Source organism: Arachis ipaensis, chromosome B4 (assembly GCF_059453495.1).
Source record: "Arachis ipaensis isolate K30076 ecotype BB chromosome B4, ASM5945349v1, whole genome shotgun sequence".
Classification (NCBI taxonomy): Eukaryota; Viridiplantae; Streptophyta; class Magnoliopsida; order Fabales; family Fabaceae; genus Arachis; species Arachis ipaensis.
The window spans coordinates 89,053,029-89,080,880 of record NC_142439.1 but is presented as its reverse complement, the minus strand read 5'-3'; the positions used below and the strand labels follow the sequence as shown (position 1 = coordinate 89,080,880).

Genomic DNA, 27,852 nt, shown 5'->3' with positions numbered 1-27,852 from the left:
TGTTTCATCAGAGAAACTAATTGAGGTTTAAGCTCAAAATTGTTTGCTCCAATGGCAGGGATTGAGATGCTTCTTTCATGTAAGTTGGAATTTGGTGCAGTAAAGTCACCAAGCATCTTCCTTGCATTGTTATTATTTTCGGCCATGTCTCCTTCTTTTTCAAAAATTTCTGTCAGATTTTCTCCAGAGAGTTGTGCTTTAGCTTCCTCTTCAGAGTCCTTTCAGGTTCAGGATCAGCTTCAACAAGAATGTTCTTATCCTTGTTCCTGCTCATATGAAAAAGAAGAGAATAGAAAAGAAAATATGGAATCATCTATGTCACAGTATAGAGATTCCTTATGTAAGTAGAAGAAGAAAAGAATAGAAGAAGAGAAATTCGAACATCAAGAGGAAAAGAGGGTTCGAATTTTGAGATGAAGAGAAGTGTTAATAGATAAATAAAATAATTAGAAAGAGGTGAGGGGAAGAGAATTTCGAAAATTAAAAAAAAAATTTGTTTTTAATTTAAAATCAAAGTTAAAATTCGAAAATAAAAAAAAGAAATTAAATTAAATTAAAATTTAAAACAATTAGTTAATTAAAAAAGGAATTTTGAAAAAGGAGAGGGTGATTTTCGAAAATTAGAGAGAAAATTAGTTAGGTAGTTTTGAAAAAAATACGATTGAAATAGTAAACTTTTAAAATCAAACAAAAAGTCAAGTAGTTAATTGAAAAAGATTTGAAAATCAATTTTTGAAAAGATAAGAAGTTAGAAAAGATTTTGAAATTGATTTGGAAAAAGATGTGATTGAAATTTATTTTGAAAAAAGATTTGAACAAGAAATTTAAAAAGATTTGATTTTTGAAATTAAAGTTGATTACTTGACTAACAAGAAACAAAAAAAGATATGATTTTAAAATTTAAAGATTGAGCCTTTCTTACTAGGCAAGTAACAAACTTAATATTTTTGAATCAATCACATTAATTATTAGCATTATTTTCAAAAATATGAAATAGAAATAAGAAAAAGATTTTGAAAATAAATTTGAAATTTTCGAAAATTATGAAGGAAAAGAAAAAAAATTTGATTTTTGAAAGAGATTTGAAAAATATAGAATTTTTAAATTGAAAATTTGATTCGACTCATAAGAAACAACTAGATTTTAAAAATTTTTGAAAAAGTCAACTCAAATTTTCGAAAATTTATGAGAGATTAAGGGAAAGATATTTTTTGATTTTTGAATTTTTAATGATAAGAGAGAAAAACAATAAAAAGACTCAATGCATGAAAATTTTGGATCAAAACAAATTATACATGCAAGAACACTATGAATGTCAAGATGAACACCAAGAACACTTTGAAGATCATGATGAACATCAAGAATTTATTTTTGAAAATTTTTAAGAAAAGAAAACATGCAAGACACCAAACTTAGAAATTTTCAAACTTTAGACACTAACAAATTTAAAATGCATATGAAAAACAAGAAAAGACACAAAACAAGAAAAATTAAAGATCAAACATAGAAAATCATCAAGAACAACTTGAAGATCATGAAGAACACATTATGAATTTTCGAAAAATGCAAGAAAAAAATTAGAAAGATGCAATTGACACCAAACTTAAAATTAGACACAAGACTCAAACAAGAAACACAATATTTTTGGTTTTTATGATTTTATTAAATTTTTTTTTGATTTTTTTCGAAAATTGATTTGAAAAAGGAAAATAAGGATTCCAAAATTTTTAATAAGAATTCCAGGAATCTTGCAATGTTAGTCTAAAGCTCCAGTCCAGGAATTAGACATGGCTCACTAGCCAGCCAAGCTTTCAGTGAAAGCTCTGGTCCAAAACACTAGACATGGCTAATGGCCAGCCAAGCTTCAACATACATATCAGACATATAACAGCTGATACTTCATTCAACTTGCTTTTGTGATGATGAGTGGAAGCCTCGGTCCAAAAGAATTAGACATGGCTTTACAGCCAGCCAGGCTTCAACATATCTCATGAAACTCTAGAATTCATTCTTAAAAATTCTGAAGCCATAAAATAATTTATTTTTGAAAAGTTTTTAATTTTTTATATATATTTTTTTTTGAAAAATTTTTTCGAAAATAAAAAATAAAAAAGAATAAAAGCAAAAACTTAAAATTAAAATAAAATTTACCTAATCTGAGCAACAAGATGAACCGTCAGTTGTCCAAACTCGAAAATCCCCGGCAACGGCGCCAAAAACTTGGTGCACGAAATTGTGATCATCAACAATAGCGCCAAAGACTTGGTGCTCTCAAACGTGAATCACACTTTGTCACAACTTCGCACAACTAACCAGCAAGTGCACTGGGTCGTCTAAGTAATAAACCTTACGTAAGTAAGGGTCGATCCCACGAAGATTGTCGACTTGAAGCAAGCTATGGTCACCTTGTAAATCTCAGTCAGGCGGATTCAATTGGTTATGGTGAATTGATAATTAAAGTATAATTAAAATATAAAATGGGATAGAGATACTTATGTAATTCATTGGTGAGAATTTCAGATAAGCGTATGGAGATGCTTTTGTTCCTTCTGATCTCTACTTTCCCATTGTCTTCATCAAATCCTTCCCACTTCTTTCCATGGCAAGCTGTATGTTGGGCATCACCGTTGTCAATGGCTACATCCCGTCCTCTCAGTGAAAATGGTCCAATGCACTGTCACTGCATGGCTAATCATCTGTCGGTTCTCGATCATACTGGAATAGGATTTACTATCCTTTTGCGTCTGTCACTACGCCCAGCACTTGCAAGTTTGAAGCTCGTCACAGCCATCCCTTCCCAGATTCTACTCGGAATACCACAGACAAGGTTTAGACTTTCTGGATCTCAGGAATGGCCGTCCATGGATTCTAACTTATACCACGAAGATTCTAATATCTCGGACTCGGTCCCCTGTATTAGATACCTAAGAGATACTCATTCTATCTCATCTTCATGTAGAACGGAAGTGGTTGTCAGGTACGCGTTCATAGGTGAGAATAGTGATGAGCGTCACATAATCATCACATTCATCATGTTCTTGGGTGCGAATGAATATCTTAGAGAAGAAATAGACTTGAACTGAATAGAAAAACAATAGTACTTTGCATTAATTCATGAGGAACAGCAGAGCTCCACACCTTAATCTATGGTGTGTAGAAACTCTACCGTTGAAAATACATAAGTGATGAAGGTTCAGGCATGGCCGATTGGTCAGCCTCCATAAAGGTCTAAGATAGCATAAAACTGATCAAAGATGATCCAAAAGACATAAATACAATAGTAAAAAGTCCTATTTATACTAAACTAGTTACTAGGGTTTACAGAGATAAGTAAATGATGCAGAAATCCACTTTTGGGGCCCACTTGGTGTGTGCTTGGGCTGAGCATTGAGCTTTACACGTGTAGAGGCTTCTCTTGGAGTTGAACGCCAGTTTGTAACCTGTTTCTGGCGTTTAACTCCACTTTGCAACCTGTTTCTGGCGTTTAACTCCAGAATAGGGCAGGAAGCTGGCATTGAATACCAGTTTGCGTCATCTAAACTCGGGCAAAGTATGGGCTATTATATATTGCTGGAAAGCTCTAGATGTATACTTTCCAACGCAATTGAGAGCGTGCTATTTGGAGTTCTGTAGCTCCAGAAAATCCACTTTGAGTGCAGGGAGGTCAGAATCCAACAGCATCAGCAGTCCTTTGTCAACCTCTGAATCTGATTTTTGCTCAAGTCCCTCAATTTCAGCCAGAAAATATCTGAAATCACAGGAAAACACACAAACTCATAGTAAAGTCTAGAAATATAATTTTTATTTAAAAACTAATAAAAATATACTAAAAACTAACTAAATCATACTAAAAACTATGTAAAAACAATGCCAAAAAGCGTATAAATTATCCGCTCATCAATCCCGCATCAACTACTCACATTTGAACGTAGACGGGATACCACATCAATCTGCCCCCACGCCGACGCCATTACCTGGAAAAGCGGGATCCCACATCAACATGCCTTGTCAGGTGCATAGCAAATTACAAAGGCAGTACTAACAGTACCACTGGGATCTCACGTCAACTGACTCAGCATGTTAGTGTTTCCACATGGATCCCACATCAACCTGCTTGACAAGCGCATAGCGAATTATAAAGGCAGTCCTAACAGCACCATCGGGATCCCACATCATCCGACTCAGCATACTAGTGCTTCTACAGGGATCCCATATCAGCCTGCTTGCCAAGCGCACAGCAAACTACAAAGGCAGCCCTAACAGCACTATTGGGATCCCATATCAATTGACTCAGCATGTTAGTGCTTCCGCAGGGATCCCACATCAACCTGCTTGCCAAGCGCATAGCGACTTATCAACAATCTCTGTAATAACCACAATCAATCAGGCTCAAATCATATATCAAAATCATTCTTGGCCCATTTACTTTCAATAACAAGCGTATTAAATTCACATCTTGCCAAGAATCATTTTTCCTCAAAAATCAAGTTCCTTTCGAAACGGAGTCACTTTATGTAACATTTTCCAAAACTTCTAGACAACTTCAAAACCATACCAGATTTAAAATCTCCTTTAACAGACTCAAAAATCATTCATTCTAAATCAAAACTTGGTAATAAAAACTCCGCAGTAGAGTCTCAAGATTTTACGGAAAAAATAACCCATCTCATTTCCTTAAATTTATTGAAAATCCTTAAAGTCATAGCTTCTTGGTTTAAATCAATCAAATAAAATTTAAATCAAACCGAGTTATATAAGTCAAAAGTCCCAAACCAATTTCAAAACCCAATCACCTAAAACAAAAACCAATCCATTTAAACCAAAACCATTTTCAGGTTCACTCTTAAAACCAATTCTTTGACTCTTTCCAAAATGTCACAAACAGAATTATTCAATCAAAAATTTAATTTCTCTTAAATTCACTAAAACTTCTTCGAATGAAATTCTTAATTCCAATTCAAGACATAAGCCTTTTCATATTCAAATTGACCTGAAAATAATACTTTTCTTAAATAAATTGAACTCGATACATAACTATTTTCTTAATAAATCAAGAATCAAAGAATACAATTTCTCGAATCCAATCTTTTCCAAATAGCATCTCAAACAAAGTCCTAAATTTTATAATAAAATTTCGGTAGCATCTGTCTTAAAACTCAGACTTTGCCACCCTTCTTAAGTCCCAACTAAACCTTTTCCAAATCAAACCAATCCAAAATCAAATTATTTTCAACAAATCAAACTCATTTCCAAAACTTTAAGGAAATAAATTCAGCAACCGTCCGTTTAACAAAACCAAACAATAATTCAATCAAACAATTATATTCATCCAAATCAAGGCAGACAATTCATAAGACTTGCATAATCACCAAAAATGTATTTATCATATCAATATCCATTTATAACAATTCCAAATTAAAAAAAATTGAGTTTTTAGAAAAACTCCTACCTCGAAAAGTCGAACCGATAAACCAAACGCGTAAAAGGAATTCTTTTCTCTTGGTCTGACATTAGTGACATCCGCAACCACAATTCCACTCACTTCTGCAACAGCAGAAATAACTTTAATCGCAACATGCGGCCCCAATAACTTAACCCTAAAACATTAATATCATGAAAACCTTAAAACACATAACGAAAATATTAACAGCAAGGATTCTGAGACAGAGATACCCATTGGAAAGACAGAACGAAGCAGTAGCGGTCTCTGAACCGATTTGGCGGCAGCTCCGACAGCCACCTCAAGTGACAGCCACGTCCAGAAATCTGGTGATGGCGATTATAACAACCACACAGTGACGATAATATCCCAGGAATTCAAAAGAAAGAAAACCAAACACAAAATCCTTACTAGTAGTGTTTTTGTCATCGGCAACGGCGTTCTCCGATGGCAAAAGTGGCGGTGGTTGGGTGCGGCGGTGCCAGGCCTGCAACCTTCTCTCTCACTCGTGAACCTTCTTTCTCTGCGCTCTGTTCGATGGCGGCTCCAAGGCAGACCAACAGCGACGGTGACGTGGCAGGGTGCGATGGCATAGGGTGCGGCTCTCGCCTCTCTCTTCTCTACTCCCCGTGCTCTCTCTCTCTCTTCTCTGTGTGACACGGCAGCTTCCCTCTTGATGGCACTGTGGTGGCAGTGACAACTGGAAGTGACGGACAGTAACAGCGAGTCAGACGCGACGGCGCTGGACGTCGGAGACAGCTGTAACACCCTTACTCTTAAACCTCATGATCGTACTAAAAGTTCAGGCGTTACTTACCTCTAATCTATTAATTTAATACTATATTTATTTAATATTGATTCTTCATGAATATGAACCGAATCTTTTATTATGAAAATGAAAAATTTTTATTTTAAAATCACAAAATCACATATTATATCCACGTAATAATAAATACATAGACTTATTCAATACTTCTTAATATACAAATCCTGTCCCTCTAAAATTTCAAAATGACAAATGACGATGGGTAACATAAAATCTAAGACTAAATCAAATATAGAAAATGAAAACATATATATACATAAAACTCCATAGTTCGATCGCGGCTTCGTGCCGAATCTTCCTGAACCTGTCACTGAAAGAGAAATTCTGTAGGGGAGTGAGAACATCGTCCTCGAAAGGATTCTCAATAGAGGGTTTAATAGTTGTTATAAGAATATACGTTTTAAGAGAAGAATTGATTTCAAGGAAGTGATTATCGTTCGTCCTATGAATCTTTTAAAAACCAATGGTTAATCATCCAAAACCTTTTCAAAGAAACAATATTTAATTTTTCAGAAATCTAAACCTTTTTTCTTATAAGAAAATCTTAATTAGTTTCCTAGGCTGTATGAATGAACAACCTGTTCCAAGCATAGGTTCATTAAGTCTATGCTAAACCAGCTTGATTTTTCCTACTTTACTAATACCTCAATCAGAAACTAATCATAGCCCCCAACTCAACCAAATCAGCAATCAAATCATCACATCAGGAAAATAACCCACAGCTTCACCACCACCAGATAAAGTGCATACTTTTTCATACTTTTTCTCAGTTGCACACACATACAATACAAACAAGAAAAATACAGATAAAGTGCAAATACAGCAAGTAAGCCAAATAACAGATAAGTATAATTAAACAAATAGGCAAACCAAAACAATGCACACCCAAGCAAAACATACAAATGCATATGATGTGTGCCTGTCCTATGGCTAATGAGCTCATCTGTCAGTTATACAGCCAACTCGACATGTCCTGGTACCTAACCATTGGACAGTCCCTCTGTCAGTTATATACATGCCCATGGGGGAACCTAGGGAGTTACAGTGCCCGGTCACATCTTATGTATAAAGGGTCAACAATTTGTCTCGATTTTACAAGTCTCGTTTACTTTTAATTTATATTATCATAAATTCATATCTCATTTCCAAATTCATTCAAAAATCATACTTTAAAATCAGTCCTCATCATCCTTCACTCAAATTCAATCATCATCATCCATCCTCTCATTCCGTTCATCAACAATCCCAATTCAAAATATAATTCATTCCTTTCTAAGTAAATCAAACTCAAAACGTAATCATTTTTTGAATAACTCAAAATCAAACCTTATAACCCTTAAATCCAAATCTTTTTAAATAACCATCCAAACAAAATCTCTAATTTTTATAAAATTTCAGCAGCATCCCCTCTAAAACTTGGACTCTGCCACCCTTCTCGGGTCCCATCCAAATATTCCTCAAACTCTTTTAAAACATTTCCAAAATCAAACCAATTCCAATATCTCAAATCATTTTCAATTCTCAAAAATCATTCCTGATAAATCAACAATCCAAATCCAATGTCTCAAATTCTTTTCAATAAATCAAACTTATTTCCAATATCAAAACATTTCCAAATCTCAAGAAAATCAATTCAGCAACCGCCAATTTACCAAAAATCAATCAATAACCCAAATTATTCAATCTCCACAAACAATCAATCATTCAACCACATAAACAATTACAATCGTCCAAAGCAACTCAAACCAATCTATAAGACTTACGAAATCACAAAAATATACATTTCACATCAATATCGATTTATAACAATTCTCGGAAATAAAATGAGTTTAAGGAAAGCGCCCCTACCTCGAATATTCGAAACTCAAAAACTCTAAAATGCATCACAAATTCATTTTTCTCCTGGCCTGCAACAGCGGCAGCCATAACCACAGCTCTATACCACTTTCGCAGCAACCACGGCAATACTAATCGCAATATGTAATAACAAAAGCTCAATCATATAATAATAATGCCGCAGGACCTCAGCTAAGATAACAAAACAGCGACAAAAGGACCTTTTGGAATGAAAATGCTTACCGTAACTAAGAAAAAATTGAACCAAGTAGCGGTAGCTTCAATCGCAACTCGCAATAACCAGAACTCGACCGTACATTACAAAAACCTCAGAATCTCTAACCAAACATAACAAAATATTGATTTTCAAGGGTTCTAGAACAAAGATGCTTATAGTAACAAAGGAATAAAGACTGAACCAAACTACTGAAGCTTCGGCGGTGGTTCTGGCGGCAACAACAACTTCTCCAGTGGCCATACATGATGGGTGACAGCCACTATAGCAGCTGGGAGGGCAGCGACAGCTTTTGCCAGTGATAGGAGCTCTGGCAGCATCGCAGGTGGCTTTCCCCTTCTCTCCCATCGTGTTCTCTCTCTCTCTCTCTCTCTCTCTCTCTCTCTCTCTCTCTCTCCTCAGGCTTCTCTGGCAACAGTGACTCGAACGATAGCGACGACCGTGGCTGGGAGCAGCTCCTTCCGCGGCAAGGAACAAGGACCCAACGACGACGGTGACCAGCAACTTCTTCCCCTCACTCCGCAACACTCTTCTCCATCTGTCTCTCCCTCTATTTCGTGTGATGACGGCAGCAGCTCGACGGAACAGTGGCAACACGAGCTGGACGGCGACGAGGTGTGGCAAGTTCGGCGGCTCGGTGGGGACGGCGCAGTTGGCAACAGTGAGGATGAATGGTGGAGATCATTTGAGCGGCAGCTCCCTCACTCTCCTCTTCTTATTCCTCCGATATCTCCTTTCTCCCTTCCCCCCTCTCTTTCTTTCTTTCTTTCTTTCTTTCTTCCCTTCCTTTCTCGTTCCCTTGTCCCCTTTTCTTTTTTTCTTTCTTTTAAATTTCTAATGCTATTGTGTGTTGCATTCGTATGTGGGGCGTGGGGATGAGAGAGGTGAGTGGCGATGAGGTGCTGGGGTAAAAGGGTTAGGGTTAGGGTTTTTAATTTGAGAATTAGGGTTTGTTTTTGGAAAAAATGTGAAATTAGGGATTTTTGGGTAAATTAGAATTTGGTAATTTTAATTAAATTAGGGTATAGAGTATTAATTAAAAATCTAATTTAATCTCTTAAAATTACTTTAAAAATATTATTTGATTATCAATTTGTTAATTAACTTTTAATCAAGTATTTTAATTTAACATTAGAAATAATATAATTAATTTTCTTTGCTTATAAAAATTAAACTATTAAATTCTAAAATATTAATTATTTAAACTAAGTCATATAAAATTCTTATTCTTTTATAGCTACTAAGCTTTATAGTTTAAATATAGAAAATTATTCAATAATTAAAAAATTCAGTAAAATTTCTATTTTAATTATTAGAACTTGATTTGATTATTTTTAATAAATTAGTTTATGAAAATAAAATCTTTAATGAATAAATAAATTGAAATTAACTCATAATAGGATTTTCTAAAATTTCTGGGTCTTACAACAGCTCCCTAGCTTGCGCTCCTCCTCCCCTCAATGGCGTCAACGGCGACGGCTCAGTGGCTCCGACGCTTCTCCCTCTTCTCTTCTTCTTCTCCTTACCGCAACTTTCTTTCTCCCTCCTTCTTTCTTTCTTTCTTCCTTTTCATAGCTGTTGCTGTTGTGTGTTGCTGGTGTGCTGCAGCCAGAGTTTGGGGTAAAAGAAAAAATTTATGTGTTAATTAGAGTTAGGGTTTGTATATGGAATTAGAAATTTTGAGTTTAATTAGAGTAGGATAATTTTAAAAAAATTAGGGTATAAAGAGTATTAATTTGAAATCTAATTTAATTCTTAAAATTATTTTAAAATATTATTTGTTTTATCAAAATACTAATTGATTTTCAATCAAATACTCTAATTGAAAAAATAAGATAATATAATTAATTTTTTTTATTCCTAAAACATAAAGTATTCAATTATAAAAAAATATTAATTATTTAACCCAAATCATATAAAATTCTTATTATTTTATAACTACTAACTTTATAATTTAAATATAGAAAATAATTCAACAATTGCAAAATTTAGATAAAAGTTCTAATTTAAATAGTCAAATCTTATTATTTTCGAATTTCTAAAAGTTTAAATTGTAAATAGAAAAATACTCAATAATTATAAAATTGGATAAAATCTTAATTTATTCCAAATTCAATTAATCAAAACTTGCTTTAATTATCTTTAATAAAATAATTTCTGAAATTAAAGCTGTCAATAAATAAATAATTTGAAATTAGTTCATAATAAGAATTTCAAAAGTCTTGGGTCTTACAGTCATGAGGTACAAGAACGATATTGCTTTAGACTTTTATTTCAGTTGACATTTACTCAAAGGGTGAAATGTACTAAATTTTAATTCAAGTGGCATTGCATCTTTACTCCTTCATAATAGAAGAATGAGATACATTGAAGATTCAAAATACTACCAAATGTAATTGAAAATTTTATATTCAAGATCTAACTCGATTACCCTCAAGTAAAATTATTACTCATTGATTTTATTATTTTCAATCTTGAAAATAGTTAAACTTTAAATTTAATTAACTATATAAAATTTTTATAACAAAAATTAACATGCGTGTTTTCATTTAAAAAACAAAAAAATACTATATATATAGTTGTTAGAACCAAACTGGTCAGGTTAATTGATGAGCGGATATTTTATACGCTTTTTGGTGATATTTTCATGTAGTTTTTAGTATGTTTTAGTTACTTTTTATTATATTTTTATTAGTTTTTATGCAAAAATCACATTTCTGGACTTTATTATGAGTTTGTGTATTTTTCTGTAATTTCAGGTATTTTCTGGCTGAAATTGAGGGACCTGAGCAAAAATCTGATTCAGAGGCTGAGAAAGGACTGCAGATGTTGTTGGATTCTAACCTCCCTGCACTCGAAATAAATTTTCTAGAGCTATAAAAGTCCAATTGATGCGATCTCAATTGCGTTGGAAAGTAGACATCTTGGGCTTTCCAGCAATATATAATAGTCTATACTTGGCCCGAGATTTGGTAGCGCAAACTTGCGTTTAAACGCAAGCTCCTTACCCTTTTCTGGCGTTAATTGCCAGAACTGGCATAAAAGTTGGAGTTAAACGTCCAAAATGGCACAAAAGCTGGAGTTCAATGCCAGGAATAGCCTATGCACGTGAAAGCTTCAGTGCTTAGCCTAAACACACACCAAGTGGGCCCCGGAAGTGGATTTCTGCACTATCTATCTTAGCTTACTCATTTTCTGTAAACCTAGGTTACTAGTTGAGTATAAAAACTACTTTTAGAGATTTATTTTGATCATCATGACATTTTTACATTTGAATTTTGTATCTTCTAAGGCATGAGTCTCTAAACTCTATGGTTGGGGGTTAGGAGCTCTGTTGTGTCTCGATGGATTAATGCAATTACTACTGTTTTCCATTCAATCACGCTTGTTTCTATTCTAAGATATTCACTCGCACTTCAACATGATGAATGTGATGATCCGTGACACTCATCACCATTCTCAACCTATGAACGCGTGCCTGACAAACACTTCCGTTCTACCTTAGATTGATTGTGTATCTCTTTGGTTCCTGGTTCACGAGTTTGATTGCCTCTCCTGACAACAGAGCATTCAAATCTGTGAGATCAGAGTCTTCGTGGTATAAGCTAGAATCAATTGGCAGCATTCTTGAGATCCGGAAAGTCTAAACCTTGTTTGTGGTATTCCGAGTAGGATCCGGGAAGGGATGACTGTGACAAGCTTCAAACTTACAAATGTTGGGCGCAGTGACAGTGTGCAAAAGGATCAATGGATCTTATTCCAACCCTAGTGAGAACCGACAGATGATTAGCCCTACGAAACCCGTAGCTGGACCATTTTCACTGAGAGGACGGATGGTAGCCATTGACAACAGTGATCCACCAACATACAGCTTGCCATGGAAGGAGCCTTGCGTGCGTGAAGAAAAAGACAGTAGGAAAGCAGAGATTCAGAAGACAGAGCATCTCCAAAACCTCAACCTGTTCTCTATTACTGCATAACAAGTATTATTTAATCCATGTTCTTTTACTCATTCCAATTAAAACTGAGAATTATTATTGATATCCTGACTAAGAGTTACAAGATAACCATAGCTTGCTTCAAGACGACAATCTCCGTGGGATCGACCCTTACTCACGTAAGGTATTACTTGGACGACCTAGTGCACTTGCTGGTTAGTTGTGTGGAATTGCAAAAGTGTGATTGTGATTTCGTGCACCATTAATGATTCACTTTCACTACTTTAACCGCACTACTTGAACTAGTTAATATGGATATTATTAAATAATTATATAAAATTTTAATATTTTTTTCTTCACAATAAACATATTTTTTATTTTATTTTTATACCAAAGTAACTATTATTTTTTAAATTTTAATAACTAAATTGATTATTCTATACCTATTATATGTTATATACCATGTGTAATTATTGAAAAATAATATTAATAAATATAATATAATCATTAAAAAAATTGTTATAATTAATAAAAATATTTGTTATTTAATGGTAGCTGTTAATAAAATATATATTTATAATAATAATTATTCATAATTAAAAATATAATTAATTTAAAAATAAGTGAGTGTAAAATTAAAATAATATAAAATAATTTAATTAACTATACTTTTTATTATATATCAATTGAATAGCATATTAATTGATAAGAAGCATCACAGCCTAGTAACAAGCTAAACATTTAGTAATCAGGAGATCCTAAGTTCAAACCATGCTTTCTAAAGTTTTGGAATTTTCTTTGTTGACTATGGTGGACTTGTGGTGCACTGGTTTATGGTGGACATGCAGACATGTAGACGTTGGATGCACACTGGAGTGTATGGTGGACCATGAGAATATGGGAGTACCATAGTGAAACTCGAACGAACCGAATTTTGACCTATTTTCATCGATTCTTGCCTGTTTTCACCGATTCACACCTATTTTTCAACTTTCACACCTATTTTCAACTTTAAACGGTCTTGGAGTTGAACCAAACCAGCTTAGGATCCGATTTGTTAGTTGTTTGATCAAACACTATAATTTGGAGGTCATGAGTCTGAACCATACTTTTTGAAATTTTGGGATTTTTGTTGTTGACTATAGTGGACTTGCGGTGCACTCATTTATGGTGGACATGTGGACATGTAGATGTTGGATGAACGTTGAAGTGTATGGTGGACTAGTAGCACGAATCCCCACACCTTTGTACTGTTGTACCAGCAAGTGCACTGGGTCGTCCAAGTAATACCTGAGTGAGTTAGGGTCAATCTCACGAGGATTGTGGTTTGAAGCAACCTATGGTTATCTTGCAGGTCTTAGTCAGGCAGATCAAGAGGTTGCAGGATTACATAATTTAGGATTATTATAATTGGGTGCTAATACTTTAAGGATATAGTTGAGGATTGGAGTTGCTTTGCCTTTCTGAATTATCTCTGGTATCACTGTCTTCTTTGCTTGTGAATGATCTCTTCTATGGAAGGCTGTATGTGATCAAAGCCATTGCCCGTGGTCATTGATCTCCTCTGCTCCAGATCAAACGCCATTGCCCGTGGTCATCCAATCTGACGGAGGGTGAAGCTCTAACAGTTTATTCTCTTGGCGATCCTACACAAAATGTCACAGACAAGGTCGAATCTTCCGGATCAGAAAATGCTGCTTCTTTGGATTCTAGCCTATACCACAGAAACCCTAATCTCCCAAAAAATCGGCTGAAATGATGTCTCGATAAGTCCCCAACGAAGTCGTGGATTAGCCGTCTGAGAGATGTATAAACATAGCTATTGGTTCGTACTTTCCGGCCACGTATTCACACGAACCCAAGTAGATACGGGTGTTTGTCAGGCACGTTCATCTTAGTATGATGAATAGAGCTGATTGTCACTGATCATCCTATTCACCATGTTGAAGTGCGAATATACATCTTAGAATTAATCAAATATGGATCGAAGAAGAAACAGTAATACTTTTATTAATTCATAGGACTCAACAGGGCTCCTCTCCTCAGCCTAGGAGGTTTAAAAACTCATACTGATGTGAAATACAAAGTGAAAATAAAAAATAATGGCTGTCCTCCCTATGGAAAATGTAAAATACACTTTAAATACTAAACAAATAACTAGTAAGGGTAAAACAGTCTTTTTAGTGCTAAAATCTACTTCTGGGTCTCACTTGGTGAGTGTTTGGGCTGAGCTTTAATGAGATCCACGTGCTATAAGACTCCTCGGGTGTTGAACGGTGGCTAGGAGGTCCTCTCTGGGTGTTTGGATGTTGGACTCTACTCCGTGGGTGCTGGACGCCTAGAAGGGGGTAGGTTGCTGGCGTTGGACGCCAGTTTTCGGCCTTCTAATCCAAAGCAAAGTATAAACTATTATATATTGCGAGAAAGCTCTGGAAGTCAGCTTTCCATAGCCATTGAGAGCGCTCCATTTGGACTTCTGTAGCTCCAGAAAAGCTCTTCCGAATGTAAGGAGGTCAGATCCAGACAACATCTGTAGTGCTTTTTCTGTGTGAATCAGACTTTTGCTCCAGCTCCTCAATTTAAGTCAGAAAATACCTGAAATTGTACAAAAACACAAAAACTAATAGTAGAACTCAAAAATGTGAATTTAACACTAAAACCTATAAAAAGTTAATAAAAACTAAATAAAACATACTAAAAATTATATGAAAATGATGCCAAAAAGCGTATAAAATATCTACTCATCACAACACCAAACTTAAACTGTTGCTTGTCCCCAAGCAACTAAAAACATAGTAGGATAAAAAAAAGATTAAGATACAATAAAATTCTAAGTTTCCAATGAAGCTTAGTTATAATTAGATGAGCGGGACTTAGTAGCTTTTTGCTTCTATATAGTTTTGGCATCTCACTATCCATTCGAACTCAGAATGGTTGGCATCTTTAGGAACTTAGAATCCAGATGATATTATTGACTCTCTTAGTCAAGCTCTTTTTGATTCTTGAACACAGCTTTCAGAGTCTTGGCCGTGACCCTAAGCACCTTTTTTTCTAGTATTACCACCAGATACAATAATGCCACAGACACTTTAACTGGGTAAACCTTTTCAGATTGTGACTCAGCTTTGCTAGAGTCCCCAGATAGAGGTGTCCAGAGTTCTTAAGCACACTCTTTTTTTCTTTGGACCACAACTTTAATCGCTCAGTCTTAAGCTTTTCACTTGACACCTTCACGCCACAAGCACATGGTTAGGGATAGCTTGCTTGAGCCGCTTAGGCCAGGATTTTATTCCTTTAGGCCCTCCTATCTATTAATACTCAAAGCCTTGGATCCTTTTTACCCTTGCCTTTTGGTTTAAAAGGTTATTGGCTTTTTCAATCTGCCCTCTTTTTCCTGCATTTTTGGGCAGTAATGGATTTTTCTGCTTTTTATTTTTTTTTCTTATCGCCATTTTTTTTCTTCTTTTTTTTTTTGCATGCATATATATATATATATATATATATATATTCTTTTTCTTTTTGCTGCTTTTTCTTGCTTCAAGAATCAACTTTTTAGATTTTTCAGATTATCAATAATATTTTTTCTTTTTCCGTATTCTTTCAACAGCCAAAATGCTAAAATTTCAACTTCAAATATGCACTGTTTAATCATGCATTCAGAAAACAAAAGCAATGCCACCACATCAACATAATTAAACTATTCTTATTTTAAATTTGAAATTCATACATCTCTCAATTCTTTTCAATAAAATTTTCGTTTAAGCAAGGTGAGAAATATATGGAATATTTTACAACTTTAAGACATCAATGCAAATGATTATGAAATTAGAACAAGAGAACATATAAATAAACAGACAGAAAACAGAAAAATAACAGGAATGGAGTAAAAGAGAACGAATCCACCTTTAATGGTGGCGGTGGCTAGTGCTCCTCCTTGAGGATCCTATGTGATGCTTGATCTCTTCTATGTCACTCCTTTGCCTTTGTTGTTCTTCCCTTATGGCTCTTTGATCTTCTCTTATTTCATTGAGGATGATGGAACGTCCAGGGGCTGCTCCCTCGCTGGTGTTCAATGTCAGCAGTGCTGCCCATGAGGGGCGTTGAACGCCCAGCAGGAATACTGATGAGTGGATAATTTATACGCTTTTTGGCATTGTTTTTACATAGTTTTTAGTATGATTTAGTTAGTTTTTAATATATTTTTATTAGTTTTTAATTAAAAATCACATTTCTGGACTTTACTATGAGTTTGTGTGTTTTTTTTGTGATTTCAGGTATTTTCTGGCTGAAATTGAGGGACCTGAGTAAAAATTTGATTCAGAGGTTGACAAAGGACTGCTGATGCTATTGGATTCTGACCTCCCTGCACTCAAAGTCGTTTTTCTGGAGCTACATGAGTCCAAATGGCACGCTCTCAATAGCGTTGGAAAGTGGACATCCAGGGCTTTCTAGCAATATATAATAGTCTATGCTTTGCCCGAGTTTAGATGATGCAAACTGGCGTTCAACGCCAGCTCTCTGCCCAATTCTGGAGTCAAATGCCAGAAACAAGTTGCAAAGTGGAGTTAAACGCCAGAAACAGGTTATAAACTGGCGTTCAACTCCAAGAAAGACCTCTCCACGTGAAAGCTTCAATGCTCAGCCCAAGCACACACCAAGTGGGCCCCAAAAGTGGATTTCTGCATCATTTACTTATCTCTGTAAACCCTAGTAACTAGTTTAGCATAAATAGGAGTTTTTACTATTGTATTAGACATCTTTGGACGTTTAGTTCTGAGATCATGGAGGCTGGCCTCTCGGCCATGCTTGGACCTTGTTCTTATGTATTTTCAATGGTAGAGTTTCTACACACCATAGATTAAGGTGTGGAACTCTGCTGTTCCTCATGAATTAATGCAAAGTACTATTGTTTTTCTATTCAATTCAGGTCTATTTCTTCTCTAAGATATCCATTCGCACCCAAGAACATGATGAATGTGATGATTTTGTGACGCTTATCATCATTCTCACTTATGAACGCGTGCCTGACAACCAGTTCCGTTCGACATGCAAACAAGCTTGAATGCATATCTCTTAGCCTCCTGATCCTGAGATCAGAGTCTTCGTGGTATAAGTTAGAACCCATGGATGGCCATTCCTGAGATCTGGAAAGTCTAAACCTTGTCTGTGGTATTCTAAGTAGGATCTGGGAAGGGATGGCTGTGACGAGCTTCAAACTCGCGAGTGCTGGGCATAGTGACAGGTGCAAAAGGACGATTGAATCCTATTCCAGTATGATCGAGAAATGACAGATGATTAGCCATGCAGTGATAGCGCATTGGACCATTTTCACTAAGAGGACGGGATGTAGCCATTGACAACGGTGATGCCCAACATACAGCTTGCCATAGAAAGGAGTAGGAATGATTGGATGAATACAGCAGGAAAGCAGAGGTTCAGGAGGAACGAAAGCATCTCTATACGCTTATCTGGAATTCTCACCAATGAATTACATAAGTATCTCTATCCTATTTATATTTTAATTATCAATTTACCATAACCATTTAAATCCGCCTGACTGAGATTTACAAGATGACCATAGCTTGCTTCAAGCTGACAATCTCTGTGGGATCGACCCTTACTCACGTAAGGTTTATTACTTGGACGACCCAGTGCACTTGCTGGTTAGTTGTGCGAAGTTGTGACAAAGTGTGTGAATTACGTTCCGAGCACCAAGTTTTTGGCGCCGTTGTTAAGGATCACAATTTCGTGCTCTAAGTTTTTGGCGCCGTTGCCGGGGATTGTTCGAGTTTGGACAACTGATGGTTCATCTTGTTACTCAGATTAGGTAAATTTATTTTAATTTTAAGCTTTTGTTTTTATTATTATTAATTTCGAAAAAAAAATAAAAATAAATATTTTCAAAAATATATTTTTCTTCAGAATTTTTAAGAATGAATTCTAGTGTTTCATGATGATTTATTGAATCCTGGCTGGCTGTAAGCCATGTCTAATCTTTTGGACCGGGGTTTCAACTTATCATCACAAGAGCTTGTTGATCTTCACCCATTTGGCAGTTACACACATAGTTGTTGTATACATGGGAGGTAGGCAATATCTGCTGAAGCTTGGCTGGCCATTGGCCATGTCTAGTGTTTTGGACTGGAGCTTTCACTAAAAGCTTGGCTGGCTAGTAAGCCATGTCTAATTCCTGGACCGGAGCTTTAGACTAACATTGCAAGATTCCTGGAATTCCTATTAAAAATTTTGAAATCCTTATTTTTCTTTTTTCCAAATAATTTTCGAAAAATACCAAAAAAATTTTAATAAAATCATAAAAACCAAAAAATATTGTGTTTCTTGTTTGAGTCTTGTGTCAATTTTTAAGTTTGGTGTCAATTGCATGTTTTTATAATTTTCTTGCATTTTTCAAAAATTCATAATGTGTTCTTCATGATCTTCAAGTTGTTCTTGATGATTTTCTATGTTTGATCTTTAATTTTCTTGTTTTGTGTCTTTTCTTGTTTTTCATATGCATTTTCAATTTGTTAGTGTCTAAAGTTCGAAAATTTCTAAATTTGGTGTCTTGCATGTTTTTCTTTTCTTAAAAATTTTCAAAAATAAATTTTTGATGTTCATCATGATCTTCAAAGTGTTCTTGGTGTTCATCTTGACATTCATAGTGTTCTTGCATGCATCATTTGTTTTGATCCAAAATTTTCATGCATTGAGTCTTTTTATTGTTTTTCTCTCTCATCATTAAAAATTCAAAAATAAAAAATATCTTTCCCTTATTCTCTCATAAATTTTTGAAAATTTGAGTTGACTTTTTCAAAAATTTTTAAAATCTAGTTGTTTCTTATGAGTCAAATCAAATTTTCAATTTAAAAATTCTATCTTTTTCAAATCTCTTTCAAAAATCAATTTTTTTCATCTTTTCCTTCATAATTTTTGAAAATTTCAAATTTATTTTCAAAATCTTTTTCTTATTTCTATTTCATATTTTCGAAAATAATGCTAACAATTAATGTGATTGATTCAAAAATATTAAGTTTGTTACTTGCAGAGTAAGAAAGGTTCAATCTTTAAATTTTAAAATCATATCTTTTTTTGTTTCTTGTTAGTCAAGTAATCAACTTTAATTTCAAAAATCAAATCTTTTTAAATTTCTTGTTCAAATCTTTTTCAAAATAAATTTCAATCACATCTTTTTCAAAATTTATTTCAAAATCTTTTCTAGCTCCTTATCTTTTCAAAATTTGATTTTCAAATCTTTTTCAATTCACCACTTAACTTTTTGTTTGATTCTTATCTTTTTCAAAACTACCTAACTAACTCTCTCTCTCCCTAATTTTTGAAAATCCCTTCCCTCTTTTTCAAAATTCATTTTTAATTAACTAATTATTTTAAATTTTAATTTTTTTTTATTTTCGAATTCTAACTTTGATTTTTAAATTAAAAACAAAAATATTTTTATTTTATTTTATTTTATTTTCGAATTCTCTCAACTCTCATCCCCTTCTATTTATTTATTTATCTACTAACACCCCTCTTTCACTCAAAAATTCGAACCCACTCCTCTCCCCTGTGTTTGGATTCTTATCTTTTTCTTTTGCTACTCTTCTTTTCTTATACTTACATAAGGAATCTCTATACTGTGACATAGAGGATTCCATATTTTCTTTTGTGTTCTCTTCTTTTTCATATGAGCAGGAACAAGGATAAGAACATTCTTGTTGAAGCTGATCTTGAACCTGAAAGGACTCTGAAGAGGAAGCTAAGGGAAGCTAAAGCACAACTCTCTGGAGAAAATCTGACAGAAACTTTTGAAAAAGAAGGAAACATGGCCGAAAATAATAACAATGCAAGGAAGATGCTTGGTGACTTTACTGCACCAAATTCCAATTTACATGGAAGAAGCATCTCAATCCCTACCATTGGAGCAAACAATTTTGAGCTTAAACCTCAATTAGTTTCTCTGATGCAACAGAACTGCAAGTTTCATGGACTTCCATCTGAAGATCCTTTTCAGTTCTTAACTGAATTCTTGCAGATCTGTGATACTGTTAAGACCAATGGGATTGATCCCGAGGTCTACAGGCTTATACTTTTCCCGTTTGCTGTAAGAGACAGAGCTAGAATATGGTTGGACTCTCAACCTAAGGATAGCCTGAACTCTTGGGATAAGCTGGTCACGGCTTTCTTAGCCAAGTTCTTTCCTCCTCAAAAGCTGAGTAAGCTTAGAGTGGATGTTCAAACCTTCAGACAAAAAGAAGGTGAATCCCTCTATGAAGCTTGGGAGAGATACAAGTAACTGACTAAAAAGTGTCCTTCTGACATGCTTTCAGAATGGACCATCCTGAATATGTTCTATGATGGTCTATCTGAATTATCTAAGATGTTATTAGACCATTCTATAGGTGGATTGGTGGAAGAAATTGTGTTCCATGTTCTTTGTACTTGTGTGAGAGTAACAATATATAATTGTATTGAATCCTCATTGTGGCTCTATGTGTGGACACAACTCCGTTCAACTAACCAGCAAGTGCACTGGGTCGTCCAAGTAATACCTTACGTGAGTAAGGGTCGAATCCCACGGAGATTGTTGGTATGAAGCAAGCTATGGTCACCTTGTAAATCTCAGTCAGGCAGATATAAAGTGATATGGTTTTCGAATATTATATAATAAAATAGGGATAGGGACACTTATGTAAATCATTGGTAGGAATTTCAGATAAGCGAATGGAGATGCTTTTCGTTCCTCTGAACCTCTGCTTTCCTGCTATCTTCATCCAATCAGTCTTACTCCTTTCCATGGCTGGCTGTATGCAAGGGCATCACCGTTGTCAGTGGCTACATCCCCTCCTCTCAGTGAATAATATGCTCACGCACCCTGTCACGGCACGGCTATTCATCTGTCGGTTCCCGATCATGCTGGAATAGGATTCACCCTCCTTTTGCGTCTGTCACTAACGCCCAGCACTCGCGAGTTTGAAGCTCGTCACAGTCATTCAATCACTGAATCCTACTCAGAATACCACAGACAAGGTTTAGACCTTCCGGATTCTCTTGAATGCCGCCATCATTCTAGCTTACGCCACGAAGATTCTGGTTAGGAGATCTAAGAGATACTCATTCTAGCTTAATTCATGTAGAACAGAAGTGTTTGTCAGGCACGCGTTCATAAGGGAGAAGGATGATGAGCGTCACACATAATCATCACCTTCATCACGTTCTTGGGTGCGAATGGATATCTTAGAAGAGAAATAAGAAGAATTGAATAGAAAACAGTAGTACTTTGCATTAATCTTTGAAGAACAGCAGAGCTCCACACCTTAATCTATGGAGTGTAGAAACTCTACCGTTGACAATACATAAGTGGAAGGTCCAGGCATGGCCGAGATGGCCAGCCCCCTAAACGAGATCACAGGATCAAAATACAATCCAGGATGGTCAAAAAGACTAGTAAAAGGTCCTATTATAATAAACTAGTTACTAGGGTTTACATGAGTAAGTAATTGATGAATAAATCCACTTCCGGGGCCCACTTGGTGTGTGTTTGGGCTGAGCTTAAGTGTTCCACGTGCAGAGGCCATTTGTGGAGTTGAACGCCAGTTTCTGTGCCAGTTTGGGCGTTCAACTCTGGTTTTGGATCCTTTTCTGGCGCTGGACGCCAGATTTGGGCAGAAAGCTGGCGTTGAACGCCAGTTTACGTCGTCAATTCTTGGCCAAAGTATGGACTATTATACATTGCTGGAAAGCCCTGAATGTCTACTTTCCAACGCAATTGGAAGCGCGCCATTTCAAGATCTGTAGCTCCAGAAAATCCACTTTGAGTGCAGGGAGGTCAGAATCCAACAGCATCAGCAGTCCTTTTTCAACCTCTGAATCTGATTTCTGCTCAAGTCCCTCAATTTCAGCCAGAAAATACCTGAAATCACAGAAAAACACACAAACTCATAGTAAAGTCCAGAAATGTGAATTTAACATAAAAACTAATGAAAACATCCCTAAAAGTAACTAGATCCTACTAAAAACATACTAAAAACAATGCCAAAAAGCGTATAAATTATCCGCTCATCACAACACCAAACTTAAATTGTTGCTTGTCCCCAAGCAACTGAAAATCAAATAGGATAAAAAGAAGAGAATATACTATAAATTCCAAACTATCAATGAAACAGAGCTTCAATCATATGAGCGGGACTTATAGCTTTTTGCCTCTTGAATAGTTTTGGCATCTCACTTTATCCATTGAGGTTCAGAATGATTGGCATCTATAGGAACTTAGAGTTCAGATAGTGTTATTGATTCTCCTAGTTCAGTATGATGATTCTTGAACACAGCTTCCTTATGAGTCTTGGCCGTGGCCCTAAGCACTTTGTTTTCCAGTATTACCACCGGATACATAAATGCCACAGACACATAATTGGGTGAACCTTTTCAGATTGTGACTCAGCTTTGCTAAAGTCCCCAATTAGAGGTGTCCAGGGTTCTTAAGCACACTCTTTTTTTGCTTTGGACCTTGACTTTAACCGCTCAGTCTCAAGTTTTCACTTGACACCTACACGCCAAAAGCACATGGTTAGGGACAGCTTGGTTTAGCTTCTTAGACCAGGATTTTATTCCTTTAGGCCCTCCTATCCACTGATGCTCAAAGCCTTGGGATCCTTTTTATTTGCCCTTGCCTTTTGGTTTTAAGGGTTATTGGCTTTTTCTGCTTGCTTTTTCTTTTTCTTTCTATTTTTTTTTCGCCTATTTTTTTTTTTCTGCAAGCTTTGTTTTTTTGCTGCTTTTTCTTGCTTCAAGAATCATTTTTATGATTTTTCAGATTATCAAATAACATGTCTCCTAGTCATCATTCTTTCAAGAGCCAACATATTTAACATTCTTAAACAACAACTTCAAAAGACATATGCACTGTTCAAGCATACATTCAGAAAACAAGAAGTATTGTCACCACATCAATATAATTAAGCTAAGTTCAAGGATAAATTCGAAACTCATGTACTTCTTATTCTTTTGAATTAAAACATTTTTCTTTTAAGAGAGGTGATGGATTCATAGGACATTCATATCTTTAAGACAAAGTTACTAACTACTAATGATCATGTAATGAAGACACAAACATAGATAAGCACATAATATAGAAAACGAAAAACAGAAGAAAGAAGAACAAGGAATGAATCCACCTTAGTGATGGTGGCGTTTCCTTCTTGAGGAACCAATGATGTCCTTGAGCTCTTCTATGTCTCTTCCTTGTCTTTGTTGCTCCTCCCTCATTGCTTTCTGATCTTCTCTTATTTCATGGAGCATGATGGAGTGCTCTTGATGTTCCACCCTTAATTGTCCCATATTGGAACTCAATTCTTCTAGGGAGGTGTTGATGTGCTCCCAATAGTTTTGTGGAGGAAAGTGCATTTGAGGCATTTCCGGAATCTCATGGTGATGAGCTTCTTGCGCCTCTTGAGCTCCATGACTGGGCTCTCTTGCTTGCTCCATCTTTTTCTTAGTGATGGGCTTTTCCTCTTTAATGAGGATATCTCCCTCTATGTCAATCCCAGCTGAATTGCATAGGTGGCAAATGAGGTGAGGAAAGGCTAACCTTGCCATGGTGGAGGACTTGTCAGCCACCTTGTAGAGTTCTTGAGGTATAATCTCATGAACTTCCACCTCTTCTCCAATCATGATACTATGGATCATGATGGCCCGGTCTATAGTAACTTCAGACCGGTTGCTAGTGGGAATGATTGAGCATTGAATAAACTCCAACCATCCTCTAGCTATAGGCTTGAGGTCCAATCTTCTTAGTTGAACCGGCTTGCCTTTGGAGTCAATCTTCCATTGAGCTCCTTCTACACATATGTCCATAAGGACTTGGTCCAACCTTTGATCAAAGTTGACTCTCCTTGTGTAGGGGCGTGCGTTCTCTTCCATGTATGGCAAGTTGAACGCCAACCTCACATTCTCCGGACTAAAATCTAAGTATTTCCCCCGAACCATTGTAACATAGTTCTTTGGATCCGGGTTCTTACTTTGATTATGGTTCTTGGTGATCCATGCATTGGCATAGAACTCTTGAACCATTAGGATGCCGACTTGTTGGATGGGATTTGTTAGAACTTCCCAACCTCTTCTTTGAATTTCATGTCGGATCTCCGGATACTCATTTCTTTTGAGTTTAAAAGGGACCTCTGGGATCACCTTTTTCTTGGCCACAACATCATAGAAGTGGTCTTGATGGGCTTTGGAGATGAATCTTTCCATCTCCCATGACTCGGATGTGGAAGCTTTTGTCTTCCCTTTCCCTCTTCTAGAGGATTCTCCGGTCTTAGATGCCATCAATGGTAATGGAAAAACAAAAAAGCTATGCTTTTACCACACCAAACTTAGAATATTGCTCGCCCTCGAGCAATAATCAAAAGAATAGAAGAAGAAGAAGAAGAAATATGGAGAGGGAAAGGGAGATGTGTTTCGGCCAAGGAGGGTGTAGAGGGGTGTGTTGTGTGAATTTGATGAAGAATGGAGGTCTTTATATAGGGAAGGGAGGGGGGGTTAAGGTTCGGCCATATGGGTGGGTTTGGGTGGGAAATTGGTTTTGAATTTTGAAGGTAGGTGGGGTTTATGAGGTAGGTTTATTGGGAAGAGTGGGTGGATGTGAGTGGTGAAGGTTTAATGGGGAAGAGAGATTGAGGTGATTGGTGAAGGGTTTTTTGGGTAAGAGTGTTTATGGGGTTGTGTGAAAGAGAGTGGTGAAAAGAAGTGAGTGGAGGTAGGTGGGGATCCTGTGGGGTTCACAGATCCTGAGTGGATCCTGTGGGGTCCACAGATCTTGAGTGGATCCTGTGGGGTCCACAGATCCTGAGGTGTTTAAGGATTTACATCCCTGCACCCATTAGGCATGTAAAAATGCCTTTGTACCCAACTCTGGGCGTTCAGCGCCAGGTTGGTGGCCATTTTGGGCGTTCAACGCCCATTTGTGTGCCATTTCTGGCGTTGAACGCCAGAACCATGCTTGTTCTGGGCGTTCAGCACCAGGATGCTGCCTATTTTGGGCGTTCAGCGCCAGAACCATGCTCTGTTCTGGCGCTGAACGCCAGACAGATGCTCCTCTAGGGTGTGATTTTTCTTCTGCTGTTTTTGATTCCGTTTTCAATTTTTCTATTTATTTTGTGACTCCACATGATCATGAACCTAAGAAAACACGAAAAACAATAAAAATAAGAATTAGATAAACATTGGGTTGCCTCCCAACAAGCGCTTCTTTAATGTCAATAGCTTGACAGTGGGCTCTCATGGAGCCTCACAGATGTGCAGAGCTTTGTTGAAACTCTCCAACACCAAACTTAGAGTTTGGATATGGGAGTTCAACACCAAACTTAGAGTTTGGTTGTGGCCTCCCAACACCAAACTTAGAGTTTGACTGTGGGGGCTCTGGTTGACTCTGCTTGGAGAGAAGCTTTTTCTGCTTCCTCTCCATAGTTGTAGAGGGAGATCCTTGAGTTTTGAATACAAGGGAGTTCTCATTCCATTGAAGGACTATTTCACCTCTGTCAACATCAATCACAGCTCTTGCTGTGGCCAGGAAAGGTCTTCCTAGGATGATGGATTCATCCTCTTCCTTTCCAGTATCCAGGACTATGAAATCAGTAGGTATGTAAAGGCCCTCAACCTTTACTAATACATCTTCTACTTGTCCATAAGCCTGTCTTCTTGAGCTGTCTGCCATCTCTAATGAGATTTTAGCAGCTTGCACCCCATAGATTCCCAGTTTCTCTATTACAGAGAGGGGCATGAGGTTTATTCCTGAACCAAGGTCACACAGAGCCTTAAAGATCATGGTGCCTATGGTACAGGGTATTATGAACTTTCCAGGATCCTGTCTCTTCTGAGGCAATGTCAGTTGATCCAGATCACTTAGTTCATTGATGAACAAGGGAGGTTCAACTTCCCAAGCATCAATGCCAAATAATTTGGCATTCAGCTTCATGATTGCACCAAGAAACTTGGCAGTTTGTTCTTCAGTGACATCCTCATTCTCTTCAGAAGAGGAATACTCATCAGAGCTCATGAAGGGCATAAGGAGGTTCAATGGGATCTCTATAGTCTCTAGATGAGCCTCAGAGTCCTTTGGTTCCCCAGAGGGACGCTCCTTATTGATCACTGGACGTCCCAGGAGGTCTTCCTCCTTGGGATTCACGTCCTCTCCTCTCCTCAGAGGTTCGGCCATGGCGCTTATGTCAATGGCCTTGCACTCTCCTTTTGGGTTCTCTTCTGTATTGCTTGGGAGAGTACTAGGAGGGATTTCAGTGATCCTTTTACTCAGCTGACCTACTTGTGCTTCCAGATTTCTAATGGAAGACCTTGTTTCATTCATGAAACTTACAGTGGCCTTAGATAGATCAGAGACAAGATTTGCTAAATTAGAAGCATTTTGTTCAGAGTTCTCTGTCTGTTGCTGAGTTGATGATGGAAAAGGTTTGCTATTGCTAAACCTGTTTCTTCCACCATTGTTAAAGCCTTGTTGAGGTTTCTGATCCTTCCATGAGAAATTTGGATGATTTCTCCATGTTGAGTTATAGGTGTTTCCATAAGGTTCACCTAAGTAATTTACCTCTGCTATTGCAGGGTTCTCAGGATCATAGGCTTCTTCTTCAGAAGATGCCTCTTGAGTACTGTTGGATGCAGCTTGCATTCCATGCAGACTCTGAGAAATCATATTGACTTGCTGAGTCAATATTTTGTTCTGAGCCAATATGGCATTTAGAGTATCAACTTCAAGAACTCCCTTCTTCATAGGCGTCCCATTACTCACAGGATTCCTTTCAGAAGTGTACATGAACTGGTTATTAGCAACCATGTCAATGAGTTCTTGAGCTTCTGCAGGCGTTTTCTTTAGGTGAATGGATCCACCTGCAGAAGTGTCCAGTGACATCTTTGATAGCTCAGATAAACCATCATAGAATATATCCAGGATGGTCCATTCTGAAAGCATGTCAGAAGGACACTTTTTGGTCAACTGTTTGTATCTTTCCCAAGCTTTATAGAGGGATTCACCTTCTTTCTGTCTGAAGGTTTGAACATCAGCTCTAAGCTTGCTCAGCTTTTGAGGAGGAAAGTACTTGGCTAAGAAAGTCGTGACCAGCTTATCCCAAGAGTTCAGGCTGTCTTTAGGTTGAGAATCCAACCATAATCTAGCTCTGTCTCTTACAGCAAAAGGGAAAAGCATGAGCCTGTAGACTTCAGGATCTATTCCATTAGTCTTAACAGTATCACATATCTGCAAGAATTCAGTTAAGAACTGAAAAGGATCTTCAGATGGAAGTCCATGAAACTTGCAGTTCTGCTGCATCAGAGAAACTAATTGAGGTTTCAGCTCAAAGTTGTTTGCTCCAATGGCAGGAATAGAGATGCTTCTTCCATGTAAATTGGAATTAGGTGCAGTAAAGTCACCAAGCATCTTCCTTATATTATTATTATTTTCGGCTGCCATCTCCTCTTCCTGTTCAAAAATTTCTGAAAGGTTTTCTCTGGATTGTTGTATTTTAGCTTCTCTTAATTTTCTCTTCAGAGTCCTTTCAGGTTCTGGATCTGCTTC

The 27,852-nt window shown here is 36.6% G+C and overlaps 1 protein-coding gene and 2 non-coding genes across 3 annotated transcripts in view; 1 reads left to right on the top strand and 2 right to left on the bottom strand.

Moving 5' to 3' along the window:
* Window positions 1-4,080: 4,080 nt before the first annotated feature.
* LOC148568296 (uncharacterized) overlaps window positions 4,081-27,852 on the bottom strand; it is an 86,051-nt gene continuing 62,279 nt past the window's right edge. Inside the window, exons 4-8 of the mRNA XM_088484677.1 lie at window positions 5,852-6,199; window positions 5,687-5,766; window positions 5,450-5,597; window positions 4,329-4,364; window positions 4,081-4,242 (exon numbers count right to left, since the gene is read on the bottom strand). Coding sequence (XP_088340803.1) covers window positions 4,081-4,242; window positions 4,329-4,364; window positions 5,450-5,597; window positions 5,687-5,766; window positions 5,852-6,199 — 774 coding nt within the window. The remainder of the gene's footprint in view (window positions 4,243-4,328; window positions 4,365-5,449; window positions 5,598-5,686; window positions 5,767-5,851; window positions 6,200-27,852) is intronic.
* Window positions 20,491-20,598, bottom strand: LOC148568298 (small nucleolar RNA R71). Its single transcript, XR_015882033.1, has one exon. It is a non-coding gene; the product is annotated as a small nucleolar RNA R71 (small nucleolar RNA).
* LOC148568297 (small nucleolar RNA R71) lies at window positions 27,244-27,351 on the top strand. Its single transcript, XR_015882700.1, has one exon. It is a non-coding gene; the product is annotated as a small nucleolar RNA R71 (small nucleolar RNA).